The following is a 17,544-nucleotide window of genomic DNA, read 5'->3' on the forward strand; positions in this document are numbered from 1 at the left end:
GGTGTGGAAGTAGTTTTAGGCAGTCTGGTAGAGCAGAGGATGTGAAGTTACTGTTAAAATTTCTTAGATACAACACTGAAGGAATTAAGTGGAATTGTTGAGTTCTAAGTAGAGTGCTGAGAGCAGGAAATACAGCAGTGTTTTCCAGCCCTGTCTTACAGATCCCATTGTATGGAAAGACTAATGACAAGAAAAGATGATGCTGTTTATTTTTACTGATTATCATTACCAATGCCAATTATAATGTCTCTGCTACTGCAGGTTTCTGTGATTCAGATCAAGTAGATCTCCTGTGGAAAGAATGATTCTGCTACATTTCTATTTAGTGGTTTGGTGGACTTTATTTTTCCCTTTCATTGGATACTTTTCAAGCCATTCCAGGAGTATGAACTTCCCTTGAACCCTTGCTGTGATTACTTGTAGGGAACTGCATGTGGCCTTAGTCAAGTGCAGCATGCTCTGCTTAGGCTGCCAAACGTAGTGGGAACCAAGGAAGAGGTGCAGAGCTTCAGCTGTCCGTGCCATTGGCTCCAGGTCCTGTGGATCTCCTCTTCCTTTTTCTGATAGCTGTGTGTATGCAGGGCTGGCAACTGCTGCCCCTTGCCAATGCTCCTGTGCATGACTCAGTTATCTCCAGCTGTGGACACTCTGGATGTTGAACCTGCGGTCAGAAACCTCTCATGTTTCTGCCCTCTCTGGGGGAGCCATCAGCTCTCTGCTCGTAAACCAAAAACTCTTTCCTGTAATTAATAACCCGTTGTGAGAAATTCATGCCATGCTTATCCAGTGAAATCATGTCTGAGTAGCTGTGAGAAGCAGGAATGTGAGGTGCTGGAGGGAGGGAGAGCAGTGCTGCAGAGATAGGCACCGGTACAAGTGGCTTTGGCCCCACTTTACCTGCAAAGCTGGCCGGCACTGTTCTCTCTGCTGGAGAGGAGCTGGGATCTAAAGGGGGAGAGCAGATGGCACTGGGGGCCTTCATTGCAGTGCATGAGTCACAGAGCTGGAAATAAATAGGTGCACCCCTTGGAGCTTCATTTCCTTAGCAGGGATGGGGTTGGAGTTCCGTGTGGAAGATGTCAAAGCTAGAACTTGAGCCAAAAGAGACTTCTGTGGATTGGCCTGCAAGAGGCTTGTGCTAGCAAAATGTGGCTACCTTGCACATGCACTCATCTGAAACACCTTTTCTACTTGATTTTTACCTAACCATTTCCAGGTTTATTTTACAGGCTTAAAATTGTTATTTTAATATTCTAATAATTAAAATTATTTGTGTCTGTATTTAGGGAGTACATTAAGATCACACTCCTGATTTTATCCCTTATCAGCTAGATGCTTCTAAAAATTCGGCAGGGATTTGCAGAATTGCTGGCTGGAGTGTGTCCAAAGAGGGACAACAAGGCTGATGAAAGGTCTGGAGCACCAAGGCTTCTGAGGTGGGACTGGTTTAGCCTGGAGAAAAGGATGATCAGAGAGACCTCATGTGCTCTGCAGCTCCCTGAAAGGAGGTTGTAGCCAGTTGGGTCTTCTCTCCTAAGTAAAAAGCGACAGGGAAAGAGGACATACTCAAGCTGCACCAGCAGAGGTTTAAATTGGAAAAACGTCTTCATTGGAATGTCTTCATTCAAAGGCTGCCCAGGGAAGTGAGGGAATCACCTTCTCCAGAAGTGTTCAGAGGACATGGATATGCGGTGCTTAGGGACACGCTGTAGTGGCAGACGTGGCACTGTTGGGTTAATGATTGACCTCCACGAACTTAGAGGTCTTTTCCAAACTCAGTGACTCTATCACTCTACCATTCTAAGAATTTCAGTTCTCCATTGCCACTTGCTCTGACACGTAACATTTTTATCCTGTGAGATAAATCTAAAGTGTGACTTAAAAAAACTAGCAAATGAAAACTGTCTCGGTAAACCTTCTGTGCGTAGGTTGACCCATGCATGAGGGCAGTGGAGAGGCGAATCGGAACGGACGCAAATCGGGAAAGAGCTGGAATCCACAGATCCACTCAGGTATCCGGTGGGATATCCGCGGGGTTTGGGAGCAGCAGTGCGGCTCTTTGCTCGCGCCGGGGCGGCGCGTTTCCCGTCCCGCAGTGCACTCGGTGTGCGGGGACAGGGCAGCAGCGCCGCTGGACACGCGCGTTTCCCATCCCGCAGTGCACTCGGTGTGCGGGGACGGGGCAGCAGCGCCGCTGGACACGCGCGTTTCCCGCCGGGACAACGGGAGCCGCTGCTCGGGACGCGGCCGGGGCGCGTATGGGGCGGGGCCGTGACGTCACGGCGTTGCCCGGAGACACCGCTCTGTGTTCGTGAGGCGGCCAATGGGCGCCGGGGGAGGTGACGTCATGCCGCCGGCGGCGCCTCCTCATTGGCCGGCCGTGTGGGGAGCGGGGTGGGGGGGAGGGATGCGGGAGAGGCCCCGGGATCGGGACAAACACGGCTCGGCTCGGCTCGGCTCGGCTCGGCTCGGCTCGGCCGGGATTTTATCCCTATCCCCCCCACTGCAGCAATATTGTATTAAACAGTGCTTGCTTACCGCCTAGGAGTCCCTGGGGAAATGGGCGTATTAATGCTCTCAAAGTTTCTTTAGTGCTTTAGAAAAAGAGGTGTTTGTATACAAATTAGGTTCCTGGTTTGCGTTTCTTCATCTGGGAACTTCTAATCCCCTCCGCTTTTATTCTGCCAAATTGCTGCCAAAAATTTAAAACGAGAAGGAAAAACAGATGGAGCTGGTACAGAGCCCTGTAACGGTGCTGACTGAACACACTTTTCTTCCAAGCCTTGCGTGAACTTCTGAAGCGCTGCTAGCAAAGTACCGGGTTTGGGATCCAAGGAAGGGAGAACTTCCCCCCCCCCCACCTATCAAGCAGTGGGTGCAAAAGATTTGTGGAGATGTTTTTTGGACAGCCCAACTAAGACTTTGTCACCTCAGTGAGGTCTGACTTGATCGACTCACCAGGTCCAACCAAAAATAACCAAAAAATAAAACATGCCCTGGGCAGGGGTGCTCCATTGATTGGGTACACGAGGAGCTAAAAGGGATCTGTAGGACGGTCCGTCTGCAATAGGGCTGGCGGGGGCTCGCAGATCAGCCTAGGGGAGGCTTTGCTGTTGAAACCCGACCTTGGCCGGAGCCTTCCGCGCTGCCGATGCAGGGCACACCGGGCTGCGTGCGCCCCTGCCCTCCGGGGGGCCCCGAAGCCGGCAGGAGGAGGTGACCGTGGGGACTCCCACGGATCTCGTACTTCCACAACCCCGCTGAGCTCTGAGCCCTGCCCTCTCCCGGGCACCTCTCCGCGGAGCCCCGGCCGGGGCAGGAGGCGGGCCGGCCCCTCCCGGGGGTGGGCGGCGGGCGGGGCGCGGCGGCTCCTCCTCGCCGGGCCGGGGTTAGTTTCGGAGCGGAGCCGGGGGTGGAGGCGGCCGTGGGAGAGTGGCTCCCGGTGGGAACAAAGCGGAGGGCGGGCGGTGAGGCCGGGCCCGGTCCCTCCTGCAACAGGTCGTCCCGGCAGCAGCGCAGCCCTCGCACCCCCGGGCCGCCGCTCCCCGCTCCGGGTGACGGGGCCGGCACCGGCCGCCCCCATGCGGTTCGGCTCCAAGATGATGCCGGTGAGTCCCGGACCGCGCCGAGCGGAAAGTTGGAGCGGGGCAGCGGGAGGGAAAATGGATCCGGCGGGCGTGGAGAAGGGGGTGGGAGGCGACCCTCCTTCCCTCCGTCATTCCCTCCTTCCCTCCGGCATTCCCTCCTTCCCCCGCTCAGCCCGGGCTCCGCGGGGGCTTCCCCTCCCCCTCCCGGGTTCTCCTTTTCTTCCTCTTTCACGCCGGGATCAACTTGTTAGACGGGCCCGCTGGAGCCGAGCCAGGGCCGGGGGGGCCGCGGGGCCCCGGCAGCGGCGCGGGGTGGAGGGGGCCCGGGGCTTTTCCTGCGCCCCATTCCCGGGGGATAAGGCTTCCCCGGCAGGGCTGCTCGCCCTGCTCCCGCGGGCGAAACGGGCACTTCGCCCGGCTCCTGCTTTCTTCTTCTTTGTTTTGGTATTTCTTTTTGTTTTGTGGTGGGGTTTTTTGTTATTTTTAATGGTAAAAAGTTGTTGAAGTTGGTTTGAGCCGTGCAGCTTCTGGGGGGCGGGATGGTTTTGTGTCGGAGCGGCCGGGCTCCCGCAGGAAGATGGTGCCCACGCTGTTTACGGCTCGCAGTGCCCGCGAGCTCTCGGGCAGGTATTCCCGACCTCGGCCGGGAGAGTTTCGGGAGCTCTGGGCGCCGGGGAGTGCGAAACCTGCCCGGCTCTGGAGGGGTCTCTGTTTTAGCACTTTCGGGACGCACACGGAGCACCACGTCCTCTAAGGAGTTTCACCGTGAGTTTTAAAACGACACCGTTTTTGAGGTTAGGCGATAGCAAAGCCCAGCAGCTTTTCCTTAGTTTCCAGCACGATGTATGTGGAAGTGCTGACGTAAAATAGTTTCCTTTGAAAGTACACCTGCCACTAAATACCTGGCTTTAGTGGCAGGGATGCCCCGTGAAATCCATATTCTATTGTTCTGCTGGACTGGAGTATGTACAGAAAATCCCGACATGCTTAATACCTATTTAGTCCGAGCTTTAAAGTCTCCTCTGTGCCATCCTCCCCCGGGCGATGTGGCCTGTCTTACTGTCTTATTGCACGCATAGGTGGTTCCTTCAACAGCGCTCTTGTATTAAAGATTATTTCTGCTTTAACTCTTCAAGGAACTGACTGAAGCAATGGAGAAAGGAGCTGTACTGAAAGGTGAAACTGGGAATCCGTGCTGGAAGGATGTGGGTGTTTCAGGGAAGCTTGTTTTGCTGTAGGTGTGAGGTTCTTCCCCTGCAATTAGGAGGAAATAATGAGCGATAATTTGATCTCGCAGAACGCTAGAGAAGGCTGGTGACGATTGCTCTAGCTAATGAGGGAGGAACAGACAGAATATGAGCACAACTAGATTAAATAGCATGTTGTGTTGTGCAACAATGGTGGTGTCTGCCTGTAAAAGCTCAGAAAAACAAGCAATAAATATAATAAGGTGTTAATTCAATCCGTGTCAGAACTGAGCTAGGTAAGCGCCCTCACATATCAGTGAAATCTCCAGGAGATGCTGCTGCTGGTGAGTTCCTTGTCACTGAGTTCAAATAAAGGAGAAAACAAACAGGCAGCAGTCTTATCCCATCAGCATTTGCAGGTGACAAGTTCCAGAGTGTGCATTGCCCCGCTGGCTCAGGCTTCTCTTTGGTTGATGACTTAACTCATTAGTGATTCTGGTTTTTACACGTAAATAAAGGGATGGATACAACCTTTTCACATTGTGTTTACTGCGAATAATGGAACATTTGTGAGGGTTGAAAGTGGCTTAAGGAATTAAAAATGTAAGTATTTTGCGTATTAGAACTTTTAATTCAGCTTAACAAGCTTTTCTCCAGATTTCCTCATTGTCTTTTAGTTAATACCCCCCCACCTCTTTTCACAAAAAAATTCAAAGTTTGAGATAGGCTGAGAAGGAGGGAGCAGGACATGAGGGCTCTTTTTTATTTATTCAGCAATGAAATGTTCATAGACTTCAGTATCTTTTTCTGCATTCTTTGAATGAGAAGTAGTAGGCTGGCCCTGCACCATCTACAAAGTATTTTGTTTCTAAAAGTTCAAGATGTCTCCTTCTTTCCCCAACCTACAAATAAAATAATCTGTATATGATTTTTAACTCTTAGCTCCAGGTCCGCCTTCTGTGCTGCAGAAGAGAGTGTGGGCAAAGGATTAAACAACACAGTTTGTTGCCCAAGTGGGAAATACAGGCAATGTGAGCCCAGCCAGGAATTCACCTCTGAGCAGCTGCCAGGGAAAAGCTGGGAAATTGCTGTAGCAGCATAACTGCTTGTGCTCTTGGGAGGCTACCCTGAAATGGGAATGTTTTCCTTGTGGTAATGGCCGGTAGGAGCTGAGCTGCTGCTGGAACCATATGTCAGGGCAATGTGATTGAAAGTCTGCACGAGGGTGTGCTAAGAAATAATTTGTGTGTGGCTGTACTGATGAAGGTAATAACAGGGTTAATGCTGGCAAACTGTGTGAGGTTGTCTCACCTTTCATCTGTGAAGGCTTGTGGGAGTGTGACTGGTACTGTTAAGTAGTGAAAAGGAGCTGGAAGCAGTTTCTAAAATAGCATTATTTTTCCACAGCATAGTTGGTATCTCTCCTTTTATTTTACATTATTACCCTAAAAGGAGCATGTATTGAGAAATAATTTGGGTCATTATGCATGCTGGATAAATGTTTGGGGTTTTTTTTCTGTCAGAATGTGGGATGTAGATTGAGCTACCCTTTAATACTCAGAACTTTTTAGATCAAACCCCATTGATCCAGATAAGGATTAATTTTTCAATTTGAATTATGTGCTCTGATTACTGGGGGCCTCCTGAAATCAGGATGGATCCAGACGGGATATTGTTAAGGACTATCTTGGCAAAGTTAATTCCTTAGTAAGTTCTGCCTTCTGTCATCAGAAATGACTGAAGTGTCTGACACTGAAGGTCTTGGTAGCCATGTGTTCTTTTCTAATCAAATTTAGCTTTCAAGTGTAATGCTGCAACTTTGTGCTTTCCTTCTAAACTCCAGCATCTTATCCCAAGTGATCTTCTTGGAGCTACCACATCCAGTGATCACTTCAAGTACTTATTTTCATTGCAGAGTTCTCACTAGTTCGTGGATGTGTGTATATTTAACCTTTAAAAAAACCCCTACAACTAAAACTGTTTTGCAGTTAATTGGAACTGCCATGCAGATTCTGATTTACTGCGGTAGCTGAGTAGTAGCCTGTCTTTGGGAATTTTTGTAGGAAACACTTTTCTGGTAGTTTAACTGAAGAACCTTTTTCAGAAGTGAATCTCTTGCACTTTTTAAGATAAGCAGCTGTAAGTTTATAAACAAACTGACCCCCAGCAGAGTATATGAGAGGAATAAGTGTAGGATCTCAGTGCTGTTTCCTGTGGTCTTTTAATTATTTATCTCTGATCAGGTTTATCAGTCATTAACACTGTTTTCCTTGGCCCCTTTCATGCGTTTCAGTTCACAAATGGGGTTTCAGACTGTGAGCTCTTCAAAGAATATGTTACATATGTTCATCTGATTGGAGGATTTAGTTTATTAAGTGTTCTTTTAACTGAATATCCACTTAATGTTAATAATTTAAAAGTTTTTAGTACTATATTCAAACACTTTAATGTGGTACTTGGTGTTTAAGTATTCTGTCTAGAATGCTAAATAAAGCTTAGGTGATTGTTTTGCTGTCTTAGCTCTAAACTTCTCAAACCTCTTGCACTTCTTACAGACTCTGGCCTGTTGTTATGCACAATAGAAAACACTGCCTTGAGGTTCCCAGAGTGCTCTTTTTCCCCTCCCTTTGCTTCATGCTGCTCCAACAAGATCTTTTGTACTTTTTCTGTTTTCTATCCAGTGAATAATTGTTCCAGGAGTGATTTTAAGTGTATTTACTTTCTCCTGTGTCTTTTTTAATACCGTAGCACTGTACCTGCAATTTGTGTTATGTTACACAGCAGTGTATTAATGTCTTTGTTGTTCTGTGTGGCTTTTATCAGACATGGGGGAAGGGCAATATTACAAATTCATACCAGATCAAGCTGTGGGGACCATGGGAATAGTTAATTATGCCTCTTCTGATCTATTGAATAGTTCAGGGGCTGAGTGCCTTTTGAGGCTCTTGCATTTACAGTTTTGAGGGCTAATATGCAATCATGAAGTTTGGAATGGATGGATAATTAATGGAATTTTGTTTTGTCTTCTCCTTCCTAGTGTTGCCAGATGGGATCTCTGCTTTTTTGGTGAGCAGATCTGCTTAGTGGGGTTAATTTACATGCAAGTCAGTTGGATTTTAAAAGAGCCAGGTATAAAGGTTATTTCCACAGAATAAACTAGTGGGATGGCAGTGTGCCTAGCATTCCTTTCAAATTATTGATGGAGAAACAGTCTTGAAAGTGCTCCATTTGTCTGGCCTCTGTCCTTGTTAGCAGCCTGCCTTGGGGACTCTCCTTTCTCTCCCACGGGGTGTGTTATGGAGCTTGTTTAATTACATGCAGAGTCGTGTCTTGCTGCCATACAGCCTCCCTGGAGAAGGAGTCGGGTAACCCTGGGAACACTCGAGCTGCCCCCTATGTCTTGGTGGCACAGCTGAAAAGGACTTCTTGCTGCCTTGTGCATGTGCCCACTGACAACAAAGGAACACCCCGATCCTTTTAATGTCTGTGCTATCACTGTCTTGTGAAATGTAAAACTCCCTGCTCTGGAAACTGGAGGATGCTCCTATTCAGGAGGTAACGAGCAGATAAAACTTCTCTTTGCTCTCAGTTTTATTATCTTGAGGTCTGGTTTCTGTCAGCTTAGTCACTTGTGAGTCAGGCAAAGACTTTTTGATCTTCGGTTCCCAAACAGTTGTGGATAATACTGTGAGTAAAGGTCACCAGAAATCCTGGACATCATGTGAAGTGTACTTAATTATCTTAGTCACTACTGCTTAACTGGTTTAGAGGTTTCAGACTTTTCTGTGGAACATGAAGGATTTAAAATGTTGTTTAAAACAGTGTTAGATAACTTGCTGTAGTTCAGGATAAATGTTCATGAAGAGGGAATGGTGAGTTGGGGACAGAACAGCAACTCCGAGTGACGTCTTAAAGGGCACAAAATCTACTTTTGCTGTTTGCTTTTAGTTAATCATTAATATTCAGGATCTTGCTGCTGCTGTTCAGAGTTAGTCATGCTTGTGTCTTCATTGGGTATTTCACCATAGGGATTGTATTACATGGATGTTGAACCCACTGGTGTCTAAGGATGAATCTTTTGGTTTTTGCTTCTAGGGCATTAATACCAAAATTTTTTTTTACTGAGCTGGTGATGTAGTTCCTTTATGAATTTCTTCTGTGGGGCTGTGATGCTTCCAGGTCTTAATAGAATATGAAACTTTGGTAGGTGGTTGTGTGCAGTGCCTGACCTTTTACTGGTGTTTATTTTAAAAAGGAAGATTAGGGGGAAACCTTGCATTTGTCTAGGGGTTTAGGGTTTTTTAAAAAACTCTATTCATATGTTTATTTCATCCCCCTGCAAAGTAAAGCATAGACACTTTAAAATCAGGCTTGTACTGCTGTTATCACTCATTCTGTGTGGTTCTCTTGGTAATAAAATTGATCTTTCAAAGGCTTTATCTGCAGTGTATCTGGGTTATAGTACCAGACTCATGTGAAAACATGGACATGTTCCCCCAATTGGCAGGCAGATGGCTTTAAAGATTCTGACATTATTATTTTGAGTTATTCCATATCAAATATTTGATCTGTAAAATGCAAACTGCTATGGATCATAACTTGGAATAAAGTGAGCAGATGCTGCAGGGAGGTCAAGCCATTTGTTAAAGGTCATGCAGTGGGTTCAGCCTGGGATGTGGGGGACCTGTAGAGTCTAACCCACTGGTACATTTTGGTGCAGCTGGAGTTTAGGTCTGTCACATCCAACATCAGTATTTAAATGATTTGTAGGGTTAATCACAAATGGGGAGAGAGCTCTGGTGAACTTCATTGTGTTCCATGCTTGAGACTGGGCCCTGAAAGAGATGCTTCTTCACAAATCCTTTACAAGTATATAAAACAAATATTCTCATTTCACTGTTTAAGATGTATCTTGGATAAGAAGCAGCATGCAGGGTTTGTTTCAGCGTTTTGTTGAATAAGTTAGGAGATTCCTTGTCATCTGATACTTCTATTTTGTGAAACTTAACTGTTTAAAGAGTAATTTAGATCTAACCTTAGATTACTGGTTTTCCTCCATTTCATTAGGGTGTTAAATCCCATTGTTTCTTGGAATTGAAAGCTAAGGGAGAATCTCTGGAATTGGATATTTTTCTTACCTTAATTTTCCTTCTGTCATTTAAAAGAATAAAATAATTTTTTTTTTAATCTTTAGGGAATTCCTTTTTAATGCATTTGAGCTCTGTTCTACACCAAACCACAGCAACTCCAGTGTGGCAGCAGCCTGTGAGTGTGTGAACAGGGAGCTGGAAGGCTCCACATAAGCACTGCTGTAGTTTATCCTTCTTGTATTCTCAGGGTGTGGAGGCTTGACCTTCTACAAGGTGACTGTCCCCTTCCTGAGTGTCAGTAGCCACAAGCCTCTTCAGCAAAACACAGGGATCTCACCCTCCTATTCCTTAGTTTTGCTGGACAAAACTGAAGTTGTGCAACTTGGCTGGGCTAGCAAATAATATGAATTTAGAGGAGAGCTTTTACTCCGTGTAGCTGGGTCTCTTACTCAACTGTTCCTGTCATACCTGTGCAGAGTTATAACCTGTTAGTTTCCTTGCTGCCGCAGGCTGGTGGCTTGTCTAGTGCACTTTCTCTTGTTTTTTAAGAGCATGCAAAGACTTCTTTTCACTCTGCTCTCCATCTATGTCAGTATTTGCTGTCCTGAATGCAGAATCTTACCTTGATCAGAGTCTGAATCACAAAGAGCAGTGGTTGTTAGCTCCTGCATGACTTCTCCAGACAAGTGAAACCCTTTCTTGCCATCTTTGGGTATCCTAAGCCAGTGAAGACCCTCTAAAGGATGGTATTCCTAGAATTTGTTAGGGGCTCTCTGGTCTCAGCTATAGTACAACTCTGTGTCTCTCAACATAATTAAATGTTCAGGAGAAGTGATATAGCAGGGAATGATTGATTTCTGGCTGTAACAGAGGGAGGGAGACATCTGAGTCATGAAAGGCAGAGTGCAAGGGACCAGGCAAAATGAACCTGAGCTCCCAGGAGAATGGCAGGAAGCTCTGCTGTGAAATACCAAGGTGGAAAAGGGGCTGTGCCATGGCTGGTGTCCAGGTGGTGTTCCTGAAGAGCGTTGCTGTCCTGTCAGCGACAGCCACGCTGCATCTTCCAGCCTCTTGAGAGCACGTTCTGCTGCAAGGAAAGGTTTGTGCAGGGAAGCCATGGAAACTGCACTCTGTGCTGCTTCCCTCTGCACTGTGGTGCCTCTACTGCTGTCTGTAGGTCTTGCCCACGAGGCCCTCCTGCAGAGTGATTTACCAGTGTTGCACAAAAACCATTCTTCTTTAGGGTACTTCTCTTGCAAATAGTATTTAGCAGTGTTGGCTAAGAGAAGAAGCTTTCTACCTCCAGGGAAGCTGAATGAGCAGCCAAGCAGTACCAGGCTGAAAGGGACAACTTCTGAAGCTCTTGAAGCGAGAGGAGCCTGGCATAATATGAATGTTATTTGTTTAAACTCTGCTCTATTTAATTCATTAAAATAGGTGTGACATCACCTAAGCAACCACCATTCTGTACAACACTGTCTTGTTCACTGTCATGACTTTGGTGACAACTTGTAAAGCCAAAAGCCACCCAGCCAGCTCTGCTGCCTTGCTCTGCTGAACTGTTCTCCCTTCACTTCTCCGCTGCTGTGTCTGCACAGAGCCTGCTATTGCCTGGGAAGAGCTGTGGGGAGTGAGCAGCACTTAAATAAAACCTGTCAGACAGTGATCAGCTCTACAATCTGCCAGCCTTCTGCAGCGTCTGGTAGAGTGCCTGAATGTTTGGGATGCAAGCCTAAAGTGTGTAGAGCTCCACATCACAGGAGCAAAGGTTGGATCTAACAGGTTGCTTGGGTTCATGGGCTGACTGAAGGGACCAGGTTTCTCCTTCCTGGTTCTGCTGTAGTTTTATGTATCCTGTTACCATGAAGTGGTTGGCTAAGACTGGCCATCCATCATTTCCAGTGTTGGACTAGCCCCACTGATCCCTTTAAACCTGCAAAATTGCAACAAAGATCCATCTGTTTTGTCGCAAATGCTCGGTGTGTCCTCTGTGCCAGCTGAATGGGTGCTGCTTTAGTTACTCCTGACTTCTTGTGTGTTTGCAGCCCAGTAGTATGACAAAACCCCTCCTTAGTGGCTTTGAATAATAATAATAATGTCATCAACTGTTGTCAAGTAGGTGTGATCACCAAGCAGGGGCATTTCATGCTGGCCATCTTTGGCATGGCTGGTGGCTGTGTTGGCTGTCTGCAATGCTGTGTGTCCTGGCACTCACCTGGAGGTGACAAGTGAAGGTCATTGCCATGCAGCAAGAGTGTGTACCCACCCAGAGCTGGTGGTGAGCTGGGAAGAGCTGCCCTTCTGCAAAGGTGTGGTGTGACATTACACTTAATTAATTTAATAGCAGGATGCTGCTCAAATGGATGGTCTTGTTCCTTTGGTTTCCATCCACACCCAAAGCCACATGTCCTTGGTAGCTTCCCCTTGAATTTAGTAAGGACTTGAGTGATGGTTTGTAGGAAATGCTGCCTACACTAAAGGCAAAAAGGAGCTAAAAGACTTCCATGGTGGAAGTGATTTGTCATGTGGCTGTGCAGTCAGAAATAACGGGTGGATTTGGGAAGATCGTGATGTTCCTCAGCTCATTTAGGTTGTCTGAGCTGGAGCAGTCAGATGATACCTTATCCTCTTCCTATCCTCCCTTGAGAGCTGGTAATACAGGGGAATTCCTCCACCATCTTTGTGTATTGTCACTCACTGCAAGGATTAATTTGGACTAACAAAACCATACAATTTACTCTGGTGATGTTTAGAAAATGTAACAGCAAATACATAGGAAGGCAGAGGGGACTTTGAAAGCAGTAGACAGGCACACTAATTGTGCTGTGTGGACTGAAGTTCATAGTTTGGGTTGGTTTGTTTTGTTTTTTGCTTGTCCTGAAGGCAGATGGCTGAATAGCACGTTCTGGAATTGCAGCATAAAGGAGATAGCAACCCAGCCTGTGGTGTGCTAAAATGCCGCTGAATTTGCCATTGTAGTAATGTGTTTTAGGGTGCCAGACTTGTCAGCTTGCATCACAGAACAACCCTGTGTGTCCTGTGACTCTGCCCACACTAGAATTAACCTGTGTGGTTAAGCATGTCATTGTTTCAGATGCCAGAAATGGTGTGTCCTCTGACCTACCTGCGTGTGTCATGAGTGTTTTGGATTGGACCTAGATGTGTTTTATGGAGGCAGGACACAGGTTTTGACAGCTGTTTTCCTGGAGGAGTGACTAATACAGTGTATCTTCAAAAGTGTTTGGCACAGAGCTCTATGAAGTTGATGGGTTTGGAGCAAATGAGTGTTCTACTCTTCTTTTTTTTCTGACTTGCTACGTGATTTGTTTTGTGTTGCTATTACATCACAAATCTTCGGCTTTCTTTTTTTTTAAAATACTGTTTTAGATACATTGACTCACAAAAAAAGAAGTTCCTCTCTTCTGCTTTTATACCCTGACCTCCCCCATGGGTGTTCCCACCAGCACAGCCCCCTGGTATCAGTAAATAGAATTTAAGTAATAAATGTGCTTGATGTATGGGTAGGCACTTGCTGTGTGATAAATGTGACTTTGCCTTGCGTCTTCTGGTGGGCTGAGGTGGAGTTGCTTCCTGGTGTGAATGTCGATCGTCTTTTCATTGGTGAGATTATTATGCATTGACTGGAAAAGCAGAAAAGGAGTGTTTTTAGACCCAGAAAGAGTTGGTGTCTGAGGCAGTGGGAGGTGTGGTGTGGGTGGGACGGGTGCCAGATCCTGTGATAGCCTGTGTTGTTTAGGTGTAGGTGGTGTTAAATATGCTTTCATCCCTGATGCACATCTATTTTTGCTTTTCTCCAGGAAGAGTCTTTTCTTGTACAAAATCTTTTTATTACCAGTAAAATCACTGGGCTTTCTTTTCCTTGTGAGAAAGGACCTGCATTTTAAAGGACTGTGTTGAGATGGTTAATTCTCCCAAGTCCTGACTTAGCACTTAGTGTGACCCTTTTTTGGTCTCTGGCCGTGTAGGAGTCTGAGAGAACCATAACACTTATTCCCAATGGGGGGATGTAAAGCTCCAGAGCAACAAGAGTGGATTATGTTATTTTATTTTCTTTTATGTAGTTATAACTACTTTTTTCTTTTGTGTAAAGACTTCCTCTGGGTTTGACGTAAGTACAGAAAATTGAGATGATTCAGGCTTAAGCTTGAGTTCATAACCCCATTCATTATGCTTGGATGTTGCCTTGGCTTTAGGATCCTTAGGAACAGCTGGTGTTTTGATACTGAAGAATGGGTGGAGGAGCAAGTGGAACCCCCTGTGAATATGTTGTATGAGTTGGACTGTTCTCCTTTTCTGTAGTGGCTATCTATTGTGAAAATTATACTGTATCACTTTTTATCTACCTGAAAATAGCATTAATTTCATTCTGCTTGTGTACAAAATGTTTATAGCTTGGTGCTGAATGCAGAAGATGAGGCAGTCTGCCTGAAGGGGCAGACCTCCAAAGATCCAGTTCTCCTTTGCTGGCTCCAGGAGGAGGAGGAGCAAGCTGCAAGTAGGACACCAGCAGTACAAGCCCAAACACCATGTGTGGGCTTGCTTTTCTGACAGTCAGCTTGCAGGAGTCTGTGGTAAAGCGTTCAACAGTGCAAAAGCAGTGTCTGCAAGGAGCCACGAGGAAGGGTTTGGGGAGAAAGGGAACAAGTGTTTTGGAGTGGAAGGGGATATGCTGAAGGAGAGGAGCTACACAGATGGCAGTGATAAGATCCGTGAACATGCTGCTGTGTGTATGATGTAAAGAATATATTCAGGGCTTGTTTACGCTGAATTTCTGCAGTTGTTTGACTACACTGGTGCAAATCCAAGCGGATTCAGGTTTGAGCAGAATGAGCTGTAGATGGTGTTGGCAAATGTGGGTGCTCAGTAAAAGGTTGTGGTTTCCTACATGTATTATTGAAACCAATGTATCTTACAAGCCAATTTGTTTGGTTTTTATCCTTGTGTTGGGTTTGTACAGCCAGGTTTTGGTGGGGAGGCTACACGGGTGGCTTCTGTGAGAAGCTGCCAGAAGGTTCCTCCATGTCCAGCAGAACCAATTCCAGCAAGCTCCAAGATGGACCTGCTGCTGGCCAAGGCTGGACCAGTCAGAAGTCCCAGCAGCACCTCTGGGATGATTCATTTAGGAAGAGGGAAAAAGAAAAAGATGTTGTACAGATGTAATTGCAGCTGGAGAAGAGCAGAGTGAGAATGTGTGAGAGGAAAAACTCTGCAGACACCAAGATCAGTGCAGGAGGGGGAGGTCTACAGGGATGCAGAGATCCACACTGGAGCAAGGGAATGCTGTGAGGAGGCTGTGAAGGGACTCTGAGCCTGTGTGGGAGGCCCATGGTAGAAGAGGCTCCTGGAAGGGACCTTCACACCTGTGGAGAGAGGAGCCCATGTGGAGCAGGTTTCCTGGTAGGACCTGTGACCCAGTGGGACACTCACCCTGGAGCAGGCTGTGCCTCTGGAGCACTGCACCCTGTGGAAGAGTGACCTTGCAGCAGTTTGTGGAGAGCTGTTTCCCCTGGGGAGGACTTATGCTGGAGAAGTTCATGGAGCTCTTTTATCCCCTGGGAGGGCCCTGTCACTGAGGCAGGGCTCTCTCCCTGAGCAGCAGCAGGAGTGTGATGAGCTGATCACAATCCCTATTCCCATCTCCCTGCACCGCTGTGGGGGGAAGAGCTAGAGCTGGAAAGGTGGGGGAAAGGTCTTATTGTACTTCTTATTATCCTGCTCTGAGTTTATTAGCCATAAATCCAATTAATATCTCTAATTTGAATCTCTTTTGCCTGTGACATTATTTGGGGAGTGATCTCCAGCTTATCTCAATGTATGAATCCTTTATTATATTTTGTCTCCCTCTGAGTTGTGGAGGGAAGTGATAGAGGGGCTTTGGGGGGTGCCTGGCATCCAGCCAAGGTCAACCCACTACAAACTTTTAGTGTTTTTTTTTTTTCCTACTAAATGCTGATGTTGCAGTAGATACTTGCAGTGCAAAAGTATGGGTGGCTTTAAGAGCCACCTTTGTTTGAGATTTTCTTGCCTTGTGTGATATGTGGTAACTCCCCATTCTTTGGCTGAGCTATGTTGCTCCTGTGCTGAGTGTTCATCTGAAATAGTGAACTTTATTTGCATAGACCTTTCTGGTGTCTGGCTTGTGGGAGGACTCTTGCTTTCTTGTGTATAGAAATGCCTGGAGAAAAATGTCAGGTTGGAAAATGTAACTTGGGTTCAAAGTAAAAGTCATTGTTTGGAAAGCTCTCTTAAAGACTGCATACATAATGCTCTGCTGAAAGAAGGGGGGATGTAGGTCAGGAATCCTGTGTTTACCAGTCCTGATAGACTTCACAAAATCAAAATTGCTAATCTAAGATTATGATTTTCTACAAGATTTGGCAGGAAGATTGTTCTTGCATATTCCTCACTACTAAGTCTGAACTGCAGTGTAAGCTCTGTTGTTGAGGTTGCAGTCCATGAAGTAGAATGAGAGCAAACCTCCATCCATTAATTTCAGCCAGCAACAATACTTGGCCAGAACTCAGGCTGTTTCCCTTGCAGCTCTTCAGATTCCCATCATGATGATTCAGATGCCTGACAGTGAGATGTACTGTGGCATTTGTGCTGTAGCCTTTGCCCAGTTGAACTAGCATATACCATAAGCAGATGGCTTTCATTCTATTCCCTCTACAGTAAGGATAAAAGGGAGGAGAAAAAATAGGAAGGGGAAAACTTCCTCTTTGCTGCTTCCAGCTGGTTTTCCCCATCCCCTCCTCAAGGTGCACATAGATGTTGTATTTTAAGTCCTGGAAAAAATTGACGTTTTTGCTAAAGATAAAATACAAATGCATGACAAACTTATTGTTTAAATAATCTGTACAAGTAGAAATTGCCATGCCATTGAGTGCAAAGGCTCAATCTTGTTTTCTGCTGTGACACAATGGAAAGGGAAAAGGGCTGTGCTTTATATAGACTGGGAATAATCTGAACAATCCCATGGTGCTTCCTACTGTACTCCACCTATCTTGCATCATAACTTCCTTTCTCGTATTCATGGCCCAAAGCCAGTGCAAAATAAACGGAGTAGAGTGTGTGTGGAGGGAACTGAACTCCACTGGACGCACTTTGGGTGTGGCTGGAGGCAAATACTAAACTTTACTCTGCACTTGTGTTGAATGCTTATTGAACAGCTGAGTATGAAAAGGATCAGGGATAGCAGTCATCCTGTGTGCCTGTCTTCTAGTAAGTCTATTATTATCTTATGCTTACCTTAATCTTTTGCTTACCTTAATCTTTAGGCACAATAAGTGAGGATGTTGCCTCCTGAAGGACAGTTTTCAGGTTCTGAGGAACTTCGTGCAGCAGAATCACTGAATTACTCTATTGTTGTGGCATACTTTGCACTGAATGGAGAGCTGTAACTGTGCACCAGTTCTGACTGCTGCTTATTGGAACAGGAAAATGTGCCGTTGTGCAGGCTGACTTCTGTTGTTTAGAAAGTTGCATCAAGTCAGCAAAAATACCTGTATTAACCACTGATTTCTTTGTAGCCATCTGGGAAGGTGCATTGCTCCCACTAGGTAAGATGCAAGACTTAAATTTAAAACTCTTTGTATGGAAACGTTTTGTATTTATCAGGGAAGACTTAGTAGCAGTTTAAACTGTGGGTGAAAGCAGTTA

The 17,544-nt window shown here is 46.1% G+C and overlaps 1 protein-coding gene across 3 annotated transcripts in view; it reads left to right on the plus strand.

Moving 5' to 3' along the window:
* The first annotated feature begins 3,508 nt into the window (after window positions 1-3,508).
* The window catches only part of TP53BP2 (tumor protein p53 binding protein 2), a 48,934-nt gene continuing 34,898 nt past the window's right edge, over window positions 3,509-17,544 (plus strand). For 2 of the 3 annotated variants that reach the window (XM_033054298.2, XM_033054300.2), the window contains exon 1: window positions 3,509-3,608. In XM_033054298.2, the coding sequence (XP_032910189.1) occupies window positions 3,582-3,608 (27 nt within the window). In that variant the 5' untranslated portion in view covers window positions 3,509-3,581. Of the gene's footprint in view, window positions 3,609-17,084; window positions 17,107-17,544 lie in introns of those variants that run through there. The other variant, XM_033054301.2, reaches the window with a different exon arrangement.

Source organism: Catharus ustulatus, chromosome 3 (assembly GCF_009819885.2).
Source record: "Catharus ustulatus isolate bCatUst1 chromosome 3, bCatUst1.pri.v2, whole genome shotgun sequence".
NCBI classification, from domain to species: Eukaryota; Metazoa; Chordata; class Aves; order Passeriformes; family Turdidae; genus Catharus; species Catharus ustulatus.